Source organism: Leptidea sinapis, chromosome 33 (genome assembly GCF_905404315.1).
Source record: "Leptidea sinapis chromosome 33, ilLepSina1.1, whole genome shotgun sequence".
In the NCBI taxonomy this organism is placed as follows: Eukaryota; Metazoa; Arthropoda; class Insecta; order Lepidoptera; family Pieridae; genus Leptidea; species Leptidea sinapis.
The window spans coordinates 8009140-8023137 of NC_066297.1; the positions used below are offsets into that span (position 1 = coordinate 8009140).

At 38.6% G+C, this 13998-nt stretch overlaps 1 protein-coding gene across 1 annotated transcript in view; it reads right to left on the bottom strand.

Moving 5' to 3' along the window:
- Positions 1-247: 247 nt before the first annotated feature.
- LOC126974718 (43 kDa receptor-associated protein of the synapse homolog) overlaps positions 248-13998 on the bottom strand; it is a 28718-nt gene continuing 14967 nt past the window's right edge. Inside the window, exons 7-13 of the mRNA XM_050822310.1 lie at positions 12455-12638; positions 10717-10917; positions 5355-5464; positions 3732-3912; positions 2737-2927; positions 2000-2132; positions 248-543 (exon numbers count right to left, since the gene is read on the bottom strand). Of these exons, the coding sequence (XP_050678267.1) occupies positions 454-543; positions 2000-2132; positions 2737-2927; positions 3732-3912; positions 5355-5464; positions 10717-10917; positions 12455-12638 (1090 nt within the window). The 3' untranslated portion in view covers positions 248-453. The remainder of the gene's footprint in view (positions 544-1999; positions 2133-2736; positions 2928-3731; positions 3913-5354; positions 5465-10716; positions 10918-12454; positions 12639-13998) is intronic.

Below are 13998 nucleotides of genomic sequence, written 5' to 3' on the forward strand. Positions count from 1 at the left end.
TTAATATGGCGACGAAGTATAATCCGGATAAGTTTGAAAGCGAACAGTTGCATAAAACGTAGTGGATTTCGGATATCCGTTTTTTATAAGATTACAGCCGTCAAATATCAATCTATCAATTACTGCACGTTCTATAAAATCTAGTAAATCGCTTTTTTCTTAGAGAGTTTGCTAGGCTGAACCTGAACAGTCCAGTGCACAGACTACACTCTGTTACGTATGAATGCTAATGTTTGCAACTTGATAATGATGAAAATATGAGTTCAGTGTACTTAAATGCGAATGTTCCGCTACCTTATTAAATCTTATATTTCTTTTCTCGCTTTTCAAGTAAGTACCTACAACTACAAGTACTCTGCGTTCTTGCTTTCGAGTTTTGAACGTTATTCACAAAATTTGACGACCTAATAGTGATTTGAAGGGTTTATCAACATTTTATTGCACTTACTATCGTTACACACTCTCTTCTTGGCTGCTTTGATCTGATCGAAGAGAATTAATATCGGGTTCACGAAGCAACGGTGGCGACGCGAACGGAAAATCCTGAGGATATTTAAAACATTATTAAGGTTTCAAATCGTTGTAGATGACATGTCAAAGAAAATTATTCAAACCCTATTGGATATACAAATAAAATTTGAAAATCAAAATTTTATAAACGATGCGGGGCTCGAACTCACGACGTCTGGCGTTCCGTGCCAGTGCTCTCCCAACTGAGCTAGCCGTTCGAGTATCTATTGAATATAACATTGGAGTATTGTTCTCATCTCTGGTGTGGCGCACCCCAGTATCGCCTGCGACGCAGAGCTGCTAGAATTGTCGGAGATCCAGTGCTTTGTGAACAGCTAGATAAGTTGGCGTTGCGTAGAGACGTCGCTTCACTGCATGTCTTCTATCGCATCTATCACAGGGAGTGTTCCGAAAAGCTGTTAGACCTGATTCCTGCCGCTGAATTCCACCTTCCCACGACACGCCACTAATTCCTAATTTGTATCAATCATCGAGACCTTCTGGATGTGGGGCGTTTCTTCAATGAACTTCCTTCTACATACAACAACGTGGAATGAGCTCCTTGTGCGGTGTGGTGTTGTTGTTCCGGGACAATACGACATGGGTACATACCTTAAAAAAGCGCGTACACTTTTCTTTGGCCGGCGACGCACCTGTAATTCCTCTGGTGTTGCAAGGGATTTTCTATTACTTTCAATGTCATTTGAGTAATCATAAAAGTTGTGATAAACATTTACGATGTCCTAACGATTCAGCCCCATCTCGTGTCACTCTTTACAAGTGCGTGAGAAACAACAGATTTGGAAAAGCATAGGCATCAGTTTTCCATCGGTGGAAATCCAAAACTCGGTGGTGTTGATTGATGCCGTGAAATTGTTGAAAGATTTAACGGAGGTCACCCAAATGCTGTGTTCGACATACTAACGGTTGAGGAAAACTGGATTTACTGCTATGATACTGAGACCAAAAGACTGTCTGCTCATTGGGTGTTTTATTCCGAAGAGTTGCCAACTAAAGTGAATGCGAAGCGTGGAAAAAAAGATGGCGGCCTCGTACTTCGGTAGGACAGGTTACGAAAAAATTGTTTTAGAGGATCGAAAAAAATGTTACTGCAGAGTAGTTCAGTAACAAATGTTGGTCACTTATTTTGGAAAATAGTTCGGGAGAAAGACCCTTCAGTATGATCCCTCTTCACCATGACAACTATTCATCGCACACCGCCAAGCCTACAATCGACTATTTGTCGACGTATTCGTGGAATTACTGGGTCACCTGCCATAAAGTCCCAAATTCACATATAGGGATTGCTGACGTAGCTGCTGCTGTGTTTCAAAAGGCTATCGAAGAGTCCCATAAGGACGAGTGGGCAAAGTTCTAAGTGGTTCCATCGTGGATTTTTTAAGAATTTTCGGTTTGACCCTCGTAGATAACGTCGCCCACAGAAGGTGCAGAAAACTGACAAAAATTTGGGTAGTCAATAAAATGTTACCTGACTAAGTACCCTGTGGTGAGGCGGCGCGGGCGCAGGTGGGGGGTCGCGGGGAGCGCGGGGGGATGCGCACTCTGCACACTCTCCGCCAGTGCTCCGAGTTGAGCGCCGTGACCACGATTCTGGCATACAGCTGAAACAATTTAACGAAGGTGCAAGTTCTGGTCTCGCTGACATACCTCTTTGATTTGTATTAACCTTCCAAATTCGGGAGGTACCCTCACGCCGCGGTATGCCTCAGATCGGCGTGATTTTGGCACGCGCAGCGTTTGACAATGCGTATTATTTTACGTGTATTAATGGAATTCTTATAATTAGGATGATTTGACTGAATGTATCTGAAAGCTATTGACACAAACTATAAGACCATGCAAAATAAACCATCTAATAAACAAAATAAGGGTCAGAGCTTGGTGAGGGAATAGTTTGCCGTAAGGCGCCAAAATGGGGAATATTAAACAAGCACAAAAGCACTTTGACAGCCGCCAGTCAGTTTCTGCCTTATGTTTCTGTTATAGTGACGTCACAAAAAGGTGGTCGGCGTTTTCGGTCACGTGACATACATATAATAAAAATATGATTTTATTTTTGAAAATACAAATAAGTCTCATATTTTTATAAAAAAAATTGTATTGAATTGGTATTTCTTATGATAAAAAAAACTATAAATAACAAATTTTCGTAATTTAATTTTAAAATTGACTTGTTTATTATGTGATTATGACTTGATTACTTACGCATGATGAACGATATGTGCGCACGGTAATGACGCCAACGGTTCTGGACGGTCTGCCAATGGCTCACGGCATTTAGCGCAGGCCGGCAGCGCCCAGGAAGCTGCCGCTTTCTTCTGTCTTGCCGCGGCATTATTATCGCCAAGTGCCGTGTAGATCTCTGATAGGCGAAGACGGACCCGACGAACTAGCATCTGGGAATTTTTATTGATTTATACTTAACCCTAGAGTGGGCGAGCTATTACCAACAAATACCATCCCCACCATCTGGATGTGTGACGTTCCTCCACAGTGCGGCTTTCAAGGAACTTTCTTTCACGTACAACCAAGCTGTGGAATGAGCTTCCTTGTGCGGTGTTTCCGGGACTACACGACATAGGTACCTTCAATAAAAGCGCGTATACTTATTTAAAAGGCCGGCAACGCTCTTGTGATTCCAGTGGTGTTGCAAGAGATTGTGGGTGGCGGTGATCACTTAACAGCAGATGACCCGTAGGTTCTTTTGTCCTCTCCTCCATAAAAAAATATGGGTTCCACTCCGGGAGTGCCAGCAGAAGTGAAAACTTAAACATTAACGTTATGCATTTTTGAATATTTTATATCTCTCAGAAAAATCAATATTCATCCATAATTTCAACGACAGTCTTACGAATTTTCGATCAGGTCACGTGTATTGACGCGATTTTAACATTTTATACCCATCCCAAGAAAAGTGGTCAACGCTGCTAAAAAGTTTTCATTTCAAAAGACATCACTATCACCGTTCTCCTGGTGTCTATATATCTATATCTACTCGTATCTATACGTCGTGCGAATGACGTCAGAAATTATTTATACTCGTGTCATACATAAGACAAACACTCCTTCAACTATGATCGCCTGGTACCAAAACACGGTACAAAATTGTCTTACAAATTTCGATCAGGTCACGTGTCATCTCAAGAAAAGTGCTCAACGCCGCTAAACAAGTTCTCACTTCAATAAAAATTAATACCTACCTTAGAACCAACAGAAGTGGCGACTTCCAGTAGCCTGGTGTTAAACTCTAAAGGTCTACAGTTGCAAATTCTGCCCTGGACTCTGAGGGCCTCCAGGCATCTCGCTGCTCCGTCCATAGCTTCCATCTGGGCAAGACGATCACCCAAAGATTGACCAGCTCCCATTGCTATTTCGTAATGTCTGCAGATTTATAAAGGTTTTATTATTCAAATTCAAATATTTTTATTCAAAATGGGATATGAGATCAGTTATTGAAAGACAAAAACTATGACACATTATTTTGAAAAAGTATGCCTCACACCTGAGAAAAACGGGCTCTTGAAACTCAGCGGGCTTCTTTTAAATTGCCTGAGGGCGGTCGCTTCATTCCCAATCTGTGATATCATTAAGAAACATATTTCTTTTTAAGTAACTTTTAGAGCAAACGTTTTCTTTTGAATTTCGTAATACATTTGTTTTAAACATTTACTGGGATCTTGTTGTAAAAGCATATACATCGCCCCACAAAAGACTTACTAACACGACTTAGCCGAGTAGAGGGCATAATAAGTAATGACGACACTTATAGTCTAGTCACTAGTGGTTAGTGACCCTGCCTATGAAGCCAGAGGTCCCGGGTTTGAATCCCGATAGGTGTAAACACTTATATAATGAATATGAATATTTGTTTCCGAGTTTACCAGTGGGAGGGTCTTTTGCACAGGATGCCGGGTAGATTATGGGTACCACAACGGCGGCTTTTTTCTACCGTAAAGCAATAATGTGTAAGCATTGCTGTGTTTCGGTCTGAAGGGTTCATTCAGTCAGTACATTTATGATAATTTAATATACGTTCACAAAAATCGTCACCTTTTTGCTCTTAATAGTAATTTTCATTATTATATCACTAGAAATAAGGGATTGCTTGTAACTTATTCTTGTAGGCTTCATAAGATACATAATAGCTTTGAGGGTAAATGTATACACTTTTATAATAAAGACCCAGCCTCTGTTAAGGCGTTGTCTATAAATAAACTTAAATGTTTTATTAAAAAGTGATTGGACAGCCTGGGACTAGATTATGATTATTTTATAGCAATAGCAATGACAGTACAATATTTTATATGTAACTGTTGATCGTAGATGGGTGAAAATTTGACTGAAGTTGTATGTTTAATGCTGACTCGTATGACATTTAGGGGGATGAAAAATAGATGTTGTCACCCAATATGCACTCAAAATTTCATGAGAATCGGTCAAGCCGTTTCGAAGGAGCTTAACTACAAACACCGCGACATGAGAATTTTATATATTAGATTAAAAAGAGCGCAAAAAAAAGAATGCTGGGAGAATTTCTTGCGCCGCTTCTTCTCTCTCAGAGCGTCATTTGTTTCCGAAGCGGTAGTAGTATCAAGTATATTAGAAATACATCAAAAATAATTCTAAAGGAATCAATTTTGAGAAATGCTTCACGGCAGAAATAAGCACCGTTGTGGTACCCATAATTATCTAGCCGGTATACTGTGCCAAGGAGCCTCCCACTGGTATAATTCTATATTTTACCTACGTTACACTAACCAACATTAACTACATTGTAAAAAACGAATCTTACAAAAATAACCTTAAGAATGAGAATTATTTACCTTAAGGCTTTATTAAAATCGCATTTTCTTCGGTAAACATCGCCAGCTATTCTGACTGCACGAGCGAAGCTGCCCTGATCACCAACCACCGTTGAAAGACGAAGAGCTTCCTGGAAATAATATTACATTATATTTACTAAGAAGTGACCACGCGCAGGAACCTCGCGTGTTCGGGTTCGAGAGTTACAGCGCGTTGAAAACATGAAAACAGCTGATTTTTTAATCGACTTCAAAAAGGAAGTGGTTCTCAATTCGATCGGTATTTTTTTATGTATGTACACCAATTACTCTGAGATTTATGATCCTATTTACGTAATTCTTCTTTAGTTCGATGCGGAATATTGGTCCCATAAAATTTTTACATAGATTGGCCCAGTAGTTATCACTTTATGAACTTTGTCTACGTGGATGATATAATTGTTTTTTTGTGTACGGCTTTATTAAGGAGTTTTTATACAGGTTGATTATATATTATTATTATTAGCTGACACTAAACAGTACAAGAATAAAAAAAACTACGTTTAAAAAAACCGACTTCAAAAACTGAAAGGTATCAAATAACTAAAAATTTAATTTAATACACCTCTAATGCAATCATTTACCTTCAATATTAATAAAATACTATAAATTTATATGTGCTACCTATTGATAGCTTTGAAGTCGGTGCCAAGCCCAATGTAGGTACCTACACTCACCACGCGTGACTTTGAGCGGGATAGCTTCGTCTAGAACAGATTCGTATAGAACCTTAATAATTACAGTAAGTAAGCTGTTTATAATATTAAGTTTTATTTTGTTTAGGGCTTGGCACCGACTTAAAACCTATCAATAGGTAACAAATAATATAAATAATAGTGGATATTTTATTAACATTAAATTTAAATGTTTACTTATGAGGTGTATTAAATTAAATTTTTAGTTATGAAATACCTTTCAGTTTTTGAAGTCGGTTTTTTAAAGGTAGTTTTTTATTCTATTCTATTCTATTCGTCCTACTATGGCTCCTGTGGAAGGTATACCAAAAGTTTGCCAATGTCACGTTAAGGTAAACCACCAAGCTTAGAGTATTTTTGTAGGTGCTAAAGATTGAAACAAGTTTTATTTTCTTATTTTATACCTGAAACAAATATACATGCTGTTTTTGTTTGTGTAGACTAAAAAGGACATACACAAATATAATTACATAAATTATTACAAGTGTTTAATGATGTATACAACTTAATCTTATTCTTTTTAATATAGTTACACAAAATATTTACAAAAGGAGTGAAGACTAGGGATAGGAGACATTTAAAGGAAGTTGGGCGGGGAACTTCAGCAGGTATAAAATTGTACAAAGAAGGTTGCATTAAGGGACAATTGAAGAACAGATGATCCACGTTACCCTCGTCTAGGCCACATTCATAAAGGGAATTGTCTCTAACCCTAAGTTTAGCTAAGACAACTGGGGTACACGCGTGGTTAAAGCGTAAACGTAGTTGAAATAACAGTTTTATTTGGAATCTTAAATTTACAGAACCAAGGTTTTTGAGGGATTTCAGGTTGGAGTTCTCCATAAAATTTACCCTTAGAAGTTTTGGACACTTGCCATATGTTGGACCAAGTCTCATGCATCTTGGGTTTCAGGATGGTGCGCAAGTCATGAGAGAAAATTTCTGAATATTGGAGAGAGCCCGTTTGAGTAGCTGTCCTAGCACAGGAATTCGCATTTTCATTACCAAGGATACCTGAATGATCTGGTATCCATGCTAAAACTATGTTAATATTGAGGTCGTAGCACTCTTTCAAATATTCTCTTATTCTAAGTATAATTGGAAATTGACTTTTTGACTTAAATGGATTTGATAGTATTGCTTGAAGGAAACTTTAAGAGTCTGAAAGTATCATAGAATTGTTCAAGCCATGAGACTTAACAAATAAAATAGCTTCGAGTATGGAAATTGATTCCCCAGTAAAAACAGAAGTGACAGATGGGCAGCGATAACTGAGTATAATTCTAGTAGAGGGAATCCAAATTGCAATACAAACAGGACTCATGTCCGTTTTTGAAGCATCAGTGAAGATCTTATGATAATTTTGAAAATGTGAATGCATGATATGAGTGAAAATTTTATTGGCTTCCATAGAATACTTATCAATGCCCAAGTCTAAAATTACTGATGGTTGGTAAGTAAGTGCATTGAAAGTCATTGTATATATAGGAAATCTAGAATATTGAAAGAGGGGGTTAGAGAGGTGAGTAAATAACAGGTAACTGTGGAGGATGCAGGGTCTTTTTTCTACAGGAACACTATTATTATTATTGTATAAAGTAACTAATTGTTCTAATTTTTGAAACAAAGGATGTCCATGACATTCAGCTAGTTTTAGGAAAAATTTATTGGCAAGAAAGGGGAGGTTCCACACATTCAACTTGCATTGCATTAATAGGGCTGGATTTCATTGCTCCCAATATAATGCGTAAGCACTTAGCCTGGATTTTGACCAATTTATTCAGGCCTGCTTTGTTTCCTGGTATTAAGAATAAAGCACCATAATCTAAATGGCTGCGAATTATTGCATTGTATAATAATTTTTGGGTGTAAGGGTGAGATCCCCACCATACACCTGATAGAAAGCGGAAGATATTAATATTTTTCTCACACTTCTGTGAGACATAATCAAAATGTTTTATACCTGATAATTATTGGTCCAACCAAACACCCAGAAACTTTACATGAGAAACAACAGGTAACTCTAAATTATAAATTTTAATTTTAATAAGAGGGAAAAGTCTTTTATTTGTGAATAACCTTACTTTTAGATGTTGATAGTGACAGCCCATGTTGCATTAAATATTCAGAAAGATATTCAAGTGCATGATTTAAATGATAACATGAATCTTGTATGGACTTGTTAGAAGAATAAAGGACAATGTCATCTGCATATTGCAATATTTGGCAGAAAGGCGATACTGTGCTACTGAGGTCATGGGTATACAGATTGTATAGAAGGGGACTAAGGACTGAGCCTTGAGGTAGACCTTTCCAAACTGACTTGGGAGGGAGGTAAGAGGATGGGCCTTTTATAGTGATTGATCTCTCCATTAACATGTTAATGAAACGAGATAACTTCACTGGGATACTCAGATGGTTGAGTTTACTCTTGAGTAGAGGAAGTGATACGTTATCATATGCAGATTCAATGTCAAGGAAGACTCCCAAAAGGTGTTCTTTTCTGAGAAGTGCTATTCTAATGTCAGTTGTCAGGATACCTAAGTTTTCTAGGGAACTCCTGCCTTTTCTGAAACCATACTGAGAGTTGGAAAGGAGATTATTGCTTTCAATAAACCACTCAAGTCTATGTTTTATCATAATTTCAGAGACTTTTGCAAGAGCAGAAGAGAGAGCAATTTGGTCTATAGCTGGAGGCTTCAGATGGGTTCTGGCCAGGTTTAAGTAATGGAATAATTACCTGATTTTTCCAAGGTGGAGGGATGATCCCAACTTTAAAAAAGGTTATTGATTATACCTAGGTAATATTCCTTGCATGTATTTAAAGAGTTTTTAATGAATTAATAGGGGATACCATCTGCCCCAGGAGCAGAGTCAACTAGACCATCCAGCGCAAGTAGAAGTTCAGAGAAAGAGAAGAGAGACTCTAAACTGTGGGTTGAGGTAAGAAGGTTTGGAGGGGATGGAAAATAGTCCTTATTTGGAACTGAAGGGAGGGGACATCCTATCTGAAAAGGATTCAAGCCATATAGATGAGTCCACATTCAAATTATACTCTTGAGTACAAAGTGAGCCTTTAAATTTTTTAATTTGTTTCCAAACAATTGAGGATGTGCTTGGAGACAAATTCTGACATAAGTTGATCCATCCTTGTTTTTTCTTTTTTTTAAATAAATGTGCAGCTTTAGCAGCCACTTTTTTGTAATGAATGAAGTTAAAAATAGACATGTTTCTTGTGTAATTTTTTCCGCCAATTTTCTTTCCTTAGCAGCAGCAGTACACTCGGCGTCCCACCAAGGAGTTGAAATTTTATTTGAGAAATATTTTTGGACTGGGAAGTTATTATCAGCACATGTTATCTGGCATTTGCTAATTTTATGTAATTCTCTACTGCATTAACATGGTTAGTGGTTTGAAATTCCGCAATTTTTCTATCAAGACAGGTAGAAAATTTTTGCCAGTTTGCATCAACTATTCCATATTTAACAGACGGGAAAAAGTTTTGGGGAGGGAAGATTACCTTGTTAGGGATAGAAATAATTATAGGAAAATGGTCACTACCGTGGGAATCTTGTAAGATGTTCCAAGAGAAGAGTGGAGTCAGACCGGAGAACATAAGATGAGATTAACAGTGCTTTTGGAATTTTGAGAAGGTAAAACCCTGCGGGTTGGAGAGCCATCATTGATAATGCAGAGATTGATTTCATCAAAAATGTCCAACAGAGAAAGGGAAAAACAGTCAGTGTGACTTGAGCCCCATGAAGAGTGATGAGCATTAAAGTCTCCCATTATAATAATAGGAGGGGGAATAGAAGATAATAATAGGAGAATATCTGCAATGATAGTTGACTGAGGTTGAGGAATGTAGATTGAGACCAAGGAGGTGTTCATAACATTCGCTGCAACAATATTAATACCTGGATGGGGATTAGGAAGGATAATTGGAGAAAGGGGAATGGAGCGTCTTATAAATAAGGCGCAGCCCGCACCAATGCCTTCTGCCCGATCATCTCTGAGGCACACATAACTGGGGACCCTGAAGTGTGATCCAGGGACCAGCCATGTCTCAGAGATGGCGATAGCGGAAGGAAGATATTTATTAATAAGGTGAATTAGACTGGATTTTTTAGGACGAAGGCTTCTGGTGTTCCATTGCAGAATGGACACTGCAGCCATGAATGTTACCTAGCTAGTTTTAAGTTTTGTTACTATTTATTATTGTAATACTGTTTGTTCCTCTGCATAAATAAAAGTGTGTGTGTACTTATGTATGCACGCAAGAAGTTACACTTCTTTGGCCTAACGAAGCAGAAATAATTAAAATAATTTATTCCTCGTGCTATTCATAGTACATTTTTAGAAAGAACAATTTTGTAAAAATCTTGCAAAAATGGCTTTGACAAATAATTATTAGATAATGAATACGGCTGGGCTTAAACGCTTTGCCTGTCCTAATAATGGACGAAGAAACCAAAAAAAAATTACGAATGACGTTTGCGTCAGAGAATTTTAGGAACCAACTTCAACCGGTTACTTTTGTGTTACAGTGATGCGCTCGCATCTTAAAATTTCACTCTCATCATTTTTTCATAACGTGCCTAAAGAAGTATAACGTCAAAAACAACTCATACTTTGAAGTAAATACTTACATTGCAATAGTCGTAAGCGTCCCCCAACTCCCCTCTAGCTCTCAGGGCCGCTGCCATCTGTAGTAGGGCGATCCTGTGATGTCTGGTGTTCAGGTCGGCAGCTCTCGGACCTCGCCCCAGGTCACAGGCTCTCGCGGCACAGGCTACAGCTCTCTCTGTGTCTCGGAGGCGGCGCCACAGCTCTGATAGACCTACGTAGACCTGGATAATCCAATTGATATTTAAATACAACATTAATTTATTCTAGCATCTACATTAATCTATTCTATTAAGCACAGGTCCGGCCACATATGGAGTATTGCTATCATCTCTGGTCTGGCGCACAAAAGTATGAGCTCGATCCATTTGATCGCGTGCAACGCAGAACATCTGGAATTGTCGGCGACACAGTACTCTGTAAACGGCTGCATCATTTGGCGTTGCGTAGAGACCTCCGTCGCTTCATTGTGTGTCTTCTACCGCATTTATCACGGGGAGTGTTTCGAAGAGCTTTTTCACCTGATTCCTGCCGCCGTGTTCGGCCTTCGCACGACACGCCACAAATTGGGATATCATCCCCACCATCTGGATGTGTAGCGTTCCTCCAAAGTGCGGTTTTCAAAGAACTTTCTTCCGCGTACTACAAAGCTGTGGAATGAGCTTCCTTGTGCGATGTTTCCGGGACGATACGACATGGGTACCTTTAAAAAAAAGTGCGAACACCTTCCGTAAAGGCCGGCAACGCTCCTGTGATTCCTCTGGTGTTGCAAGAGATTGTGGGCGGCAGTGATCACTCAACACCACGTTACGGTACCCTAGTTTGTCCTGCTTTTCCATAAAAGATGCTTAATTTTTATAATTGTTTGTCATCGTCATTGCAGTCGGAAGACGTCAACTGCTGGACAAAGGCCTCCCTCAAAGATCTCCACGACGATTGGTCCTGTTCTGCCCTCATCCAACGTATTCCGGCGATCTTGACTAGATTGTCGGTCCACCTTGTGGACCGACACTGTGTCGTCCAGTACGTGGTCACCATTCAAGGACTTTACTGCCCCAACGGCCATCTGTCCGTCGAATTATGTGCCCTGCCCACTGCCACACACATTTTGCATACAAAAGTACATATAGATTTTCTCAAACATGCTTGGAAATTTGAGCATTATTTTGACAGCCTTTTTCCAGCTCTATCGAAATATTTTTTTTATGAAAATAAGGGACGAGACGAGCAGGACGCTCAGCTGATGGTAATTCATACGCCCCAGTACAATAGAGTGCCACTCAGGATTCTCCAAAAACCCAAAAATTCTGAGCGGCACTACAATTGCGCTTGTCATCTTGAGACATGAGATGTAAAGTCTCATTTGTAGAGTAATTTCACTAGCTACGGCGCCCTTCAGACCGAAACACAGTAATTTTTACACATTACTGCTTCACGGAAGAAAAAAGCCGCCGTTGTGGTACCCATAATCTAGCCGGCTTCCTGTGCAAAGGAGCCTTCCACAAAAAAATCTCTATCTAGATGTTATGAGACTGTTGTAACCGAGGTGGAGTAGCGCGGGGCCATGAAAAGGGCGGGGGGCCTGAGATCACGTTTGCCTAAAGTTTAGTTTAATTTGAGATTACTTTTGTTCTTGGATAAAATTCTTGAACAATCTTTTCAAATTGCTTTTTATTGATTTATTCATAAATCTGTTCAGTATTAATCTGGTTTATCCGGCACTGTGTATTGTGGTATGCGCAAGGCAGTTATAACTCTTACTTGCAGCAGTAGCGTGTTGTCGTTCTGCGCCTGCGCAACGGCGAGCGCTTTCTGGAAGCTGTCCATGGCTTTGGAGAACGCTCCGAGCTCCAGACTGACGCTCGCCACCGTGTGGTGAACCCAGCCTGCTGTGGAGCCTCCCCCACAGTCGTTGTACAGCGCATGACGGGCATATGACAAAGCCCTGGAAGAAAATTATTGAATAAGAAGTTATTTTTGCGGAAATCTAAAATTATCTAAATGTTATGACATAGATATATATTGATTTACCATAGAACCACAACAAATCAAATCAAATCAAAATCAGTTTATTCACGTAGGTCACGGAAATGACACTTATGAATGTCAAAAAAAAAAATATTTTTTTCTTATTGAATCTACCGCTACTTCGTAAAGGGTTGAGCTAATGAGAAGAAGTAGCAAGAAACTCATTGGCACTCTTTTATATCAAGATTTACATTAAAGTACATCGATTTACAAATCATTTCAAATGACAATATATCATGTAAAATGTAAAATGATGCAACAGACACACTCAAACGTCAAATAGTCAATGTCTTACACGAGTGAGTCAAAAAAGTAAATGTGAATTAATACAAAAGTTATTGAGTACAGTAGCTGCATTATCCACATAGACCATAAATAAATAAATTGATTTAACATATTGCAACAGCTACATCAGATCGCAATGGGCCTTTGACGTAGGGAGAAGAACCGATAAGAATCTTGAAGCCCAGCTTAAATCAAATAACAACTTAGCCTACTTAATATAATATTATACTAATTAGGTGGCCTCCGCAGATCCAGACAAGAACCATGCATTATTATCCTCTATATGTATAATCTACTATACTATAGTAAGTCTTTTTATCAAAGAAGCTTTAATATATTTCTTAAATTTGTGCTCAGTGAGCAATTTAATAGCAAGACACATGATCTTTCATATGTCCTCTGGCTGACTTATTTAAACGGCACGTACAGTTTATTCTATTTTCTAAAATGGAATAATATTTCTTGAATCCAGTATTATTTTTTCTAATATACATTATATTCATATAATATACTAGTGGACCCAATAGACGTTGTCCTGTCGGAAAATTCGGACACACGTCTTAAATTTGAAAAATCGGTCCATCCGTTGGGAGGAGTCCACTTAAATACACATGAGCAGGATAATTATATTATATCGACGGAATTAAGAATCTAAACCAATCTCAAATTCACTGGAACACACAAAAAAATCATCAAAATCGGTCCAGCCGTTTAGGAGGTAGTTTAATTGTGAATCAAAACCATTATCAAATCCACCTGAAGACACACACCAATCTCAAATTCACTGCAACACACAAAAAAATCATCAAAATCGGTCCAACCGTTTAGGAGGTAGTTCAATTGTGAATCTAAACCATTCTCGAATCCTTTTGAATACACACAGAAAGTTTCATTAGAATCGGTCCAGCCGTCTAGGAGGAGTTCAGTGACATACACACGCACACAAGAAATATATATATATATGATAAGATTATATATCGTAATCAAGAACG